General features: G+C 37.3%; 1 protein-coding gene across 1 annotated transcript; it reads right to left on the bottom strand.

Annotated features, from left to right (window-relative positions):
- Positions 1–455: 455 nt before the first annotated feature.
- LOC134278414 (uncharacterized) lies at positions 456–2,342 on the bottom strand. The gene is made up of 3 exons (XM_062760728.1): positions 1,841–2,342; positions 1,068–1,308; positions 456–983 (listed from the first exon to the last, which is right to left on the bottom strand). The coding sequence occupies exons 1-3, from the start codon at positions 2,126–2,128 to the stop codon at positions 505–507; spliced, it is 1,008 nt and encodes a 335-aa protein (XP_062616712.1). The 5' UTR covers positions 2,129–2,342; the 3' UTR covers positions 456–504.

A 2,342-nucleotide genomic window follows, 5' to 3' on the forward strand; every position in this document is an offset into this window, starting at 1 on the left:
TTCTTTTAAAAATACGTTAAAATAAGTCAAGCATTTAAAACAAAAATGTTTAATAAGTGTGTTAAATAATCTTTCCGTGCATAAATCATTTAAATAGTCACATGTTTTGGTTACTCGATCTAAAGTATCGATCTAATGTACATTATTACATTTTCTACATATTTCACACGTTCTTTATGAAACAGACAACATAAAATATATTATAGCCGATACCTGAAGTACACGAAATGATGAATGATACTATTTGATGTTTTCAAATTTGTTTGTTTATAATGTACATTTTTAATTCATGTTTGTCATTTGAAACAGTTTTACGGAAAAGAAAGCACATTGAAAATGCATGCAAACCTGTAAAATAGAATATACAGAAGCATGAATTATGACATAAAAAGGCATAATATAAAGTTGAAATGTTTTTTTATGATTTCACAAATACTACATCAAGAGCGCCTTTATAGCAACAAAACGTACACGACCAGGACCTAGTGTGCATCGACCAATCAATCATTCTTCCGGATCATCACTGTCGGACTCGTCTATCACTGGATCTCTAGCTGCATCCTCAATTGAATCCGCCCAGTTTGGAATAACTTTGAGCGGCCCCGCCTCATGTCGCTGGTATGACAAATACCACAGAACACTTGTTATATGTGCACACATTCCAACCACTCGGCTGCCATTTTTGCATGTGCAGTACCATCCAGTTACAAGAATTTCGTCATGTTTAATCCATAACTTGTAGCGTTTGGCTGAAACATGTCGACTCTGTATTTTTGCCGAGACTATGTTTGGCACTTCACCACTTACTAAAATTTCGTATGTGCCATCAGAGCTGCAATGTTCCTGAGTGTAGGAGCGGGCTAGTTTGACTTGGTAAACACCAAGTGTTAACTCCCTGATTTCATCCTCAGTCAATTTCGGGAATGACTGACACGCCTCCGTGGCATCGATGGGGGTCCATCTGTAGGATCTTCGATCTAATCCTATAAAGATAATGAATTCCATGAATTTTAATAACTTGGTTTTTATAAATTATATATATTCTAATACTAGTTAAAAATAATTACCAGTGTCATTAACGAACGTTTGAAGTTCATTGGACGACCTTGCCAAGAGTTGCATTTTAGCAGCTATTTCAATGTCTTTTTCATAAGTTCCACTACTTAGAGGAGGCCTGAATTTGTTGCAAATGGCGCAAATGATCTGCGCATAATCCCCAATACTTGGAATCTGTGTGTTTGGAAGGGTCTTATCTAGCAGCCGCCATGATTTGATTCTACTGTTAGCGGATTCCACCACCCATCTGATCTGTAAATAATGTATTTTTGGGTTAAAGGAAAAAATCTGTAGCTCTCCGAAAAAAATATATGTTGATAGACCGGATAGCTACAGTGCCACCTATTGAAAAAATAACCATATATTTATTGCGCACAAAAAGGGGTGCTCGATTTTATTTCATTAATTCTTCCAAATTCTTACCTCAATTGTAAAGAAATGGAAGATTTAAAGAGTCAAGGAATATGTTAGGAACACACGGTTGGTAATATTTTGAGATGACAGTTTTGAAAACATGGAGAAATAAATCGAGAGCCGAGCGCATTTTTTGTGCGCAATAAAATATTAATATACAGTTCTTTTTTAATGGGTGGCTCTGTAGCTCACCGGTCTATCAATAATTTTTTTCGGAGGGCTACAGATCTGCAGCTAAAAATATGACAAGTATATATAAAGTCATATGTCATACAATTTTTTTTTAATAAAAGATTTTTAAAACTTGAAAAACATTTCACGTTCATATACATGTATTAATAATACCATTACTACAATCGCTCTAGTTTACCTTTGTAACAAGTCGAGAGCAGTTAGCATCCTCGGTTTGTAACTGAGCGGCACCACGTGGCGGGAAAGTTGGCATCTCCATATTGATCCCAAGGTCATGAAGAACATCTCCAGAGTCTCGGAAACCCCGATCCACCACAAAGATATCCCCTTCCTGGGTCCACTCTTTCATTCTCTCTGCGTTGGTCTTGATGATGTGGTTTAAGATGTTGGCATCACTGTTTTTAGTATCTGCGAGATACGGCCCAAGCACAGAGACAATGTACCCAGTGGTCGTCACAACTAACATCAGCTTTACTAGTGGTCTGTGCTTATGGAGGCTAAAGGATCTTCGGGAGAAGGAAAAGTTCTTGCTTTTTTGGACATATATGTAGGTACCGTCAAGAACTAGTATTGCAGGATTCTGTGTTGTTTCTGCGAAGAGCTCTTTGGCCAGGGGTCTTGTATGGTGCTCAGTCACATCTTCCCTACTTATGTGTTGGAATCCTAAGAATTCAGGAACG

The sequence above is a fragment of the Saccostrea cucullata genome, unplaced genomic scaffold, assembly GCF_032062105.1.
Source record: "Saccostrea cucullata isolate Sc308-1 unplaced genomic scaffold, CSIRO_AGI_Scuc_v1 ctg14707, whole genome shotgun sequence".
Taxonomy (NCBI): Eukaryota; Metazoa; Mollusca; class Bivalvia; order Ostreida; family Ostreidae; genus Saccostrea; species Saccostrea cuccullata.

Coding starts and splice junctions, on each gene's coding strand:
- LOC134278414 (XM_062760728.1), bottom strand. CDS start 2,128: ATGTTAGTTGTGACGACCACTGGGTACATTGTCTCTGTGCTTGGGCCG. Junction 1,309..1,840: donor GCTCTCGACTTGTTACAAAG/GTAAACTAGAGC, acceptor CATTATTTACAG/ATCAGATGGGTGGTGGAATC. Junction 984..1,067: donor AACGTTCGTTAATGACACTG/GTAATTATTTTT, acceptor TTATCTTTATAG/GATTAGATCGAAGATCCTAC.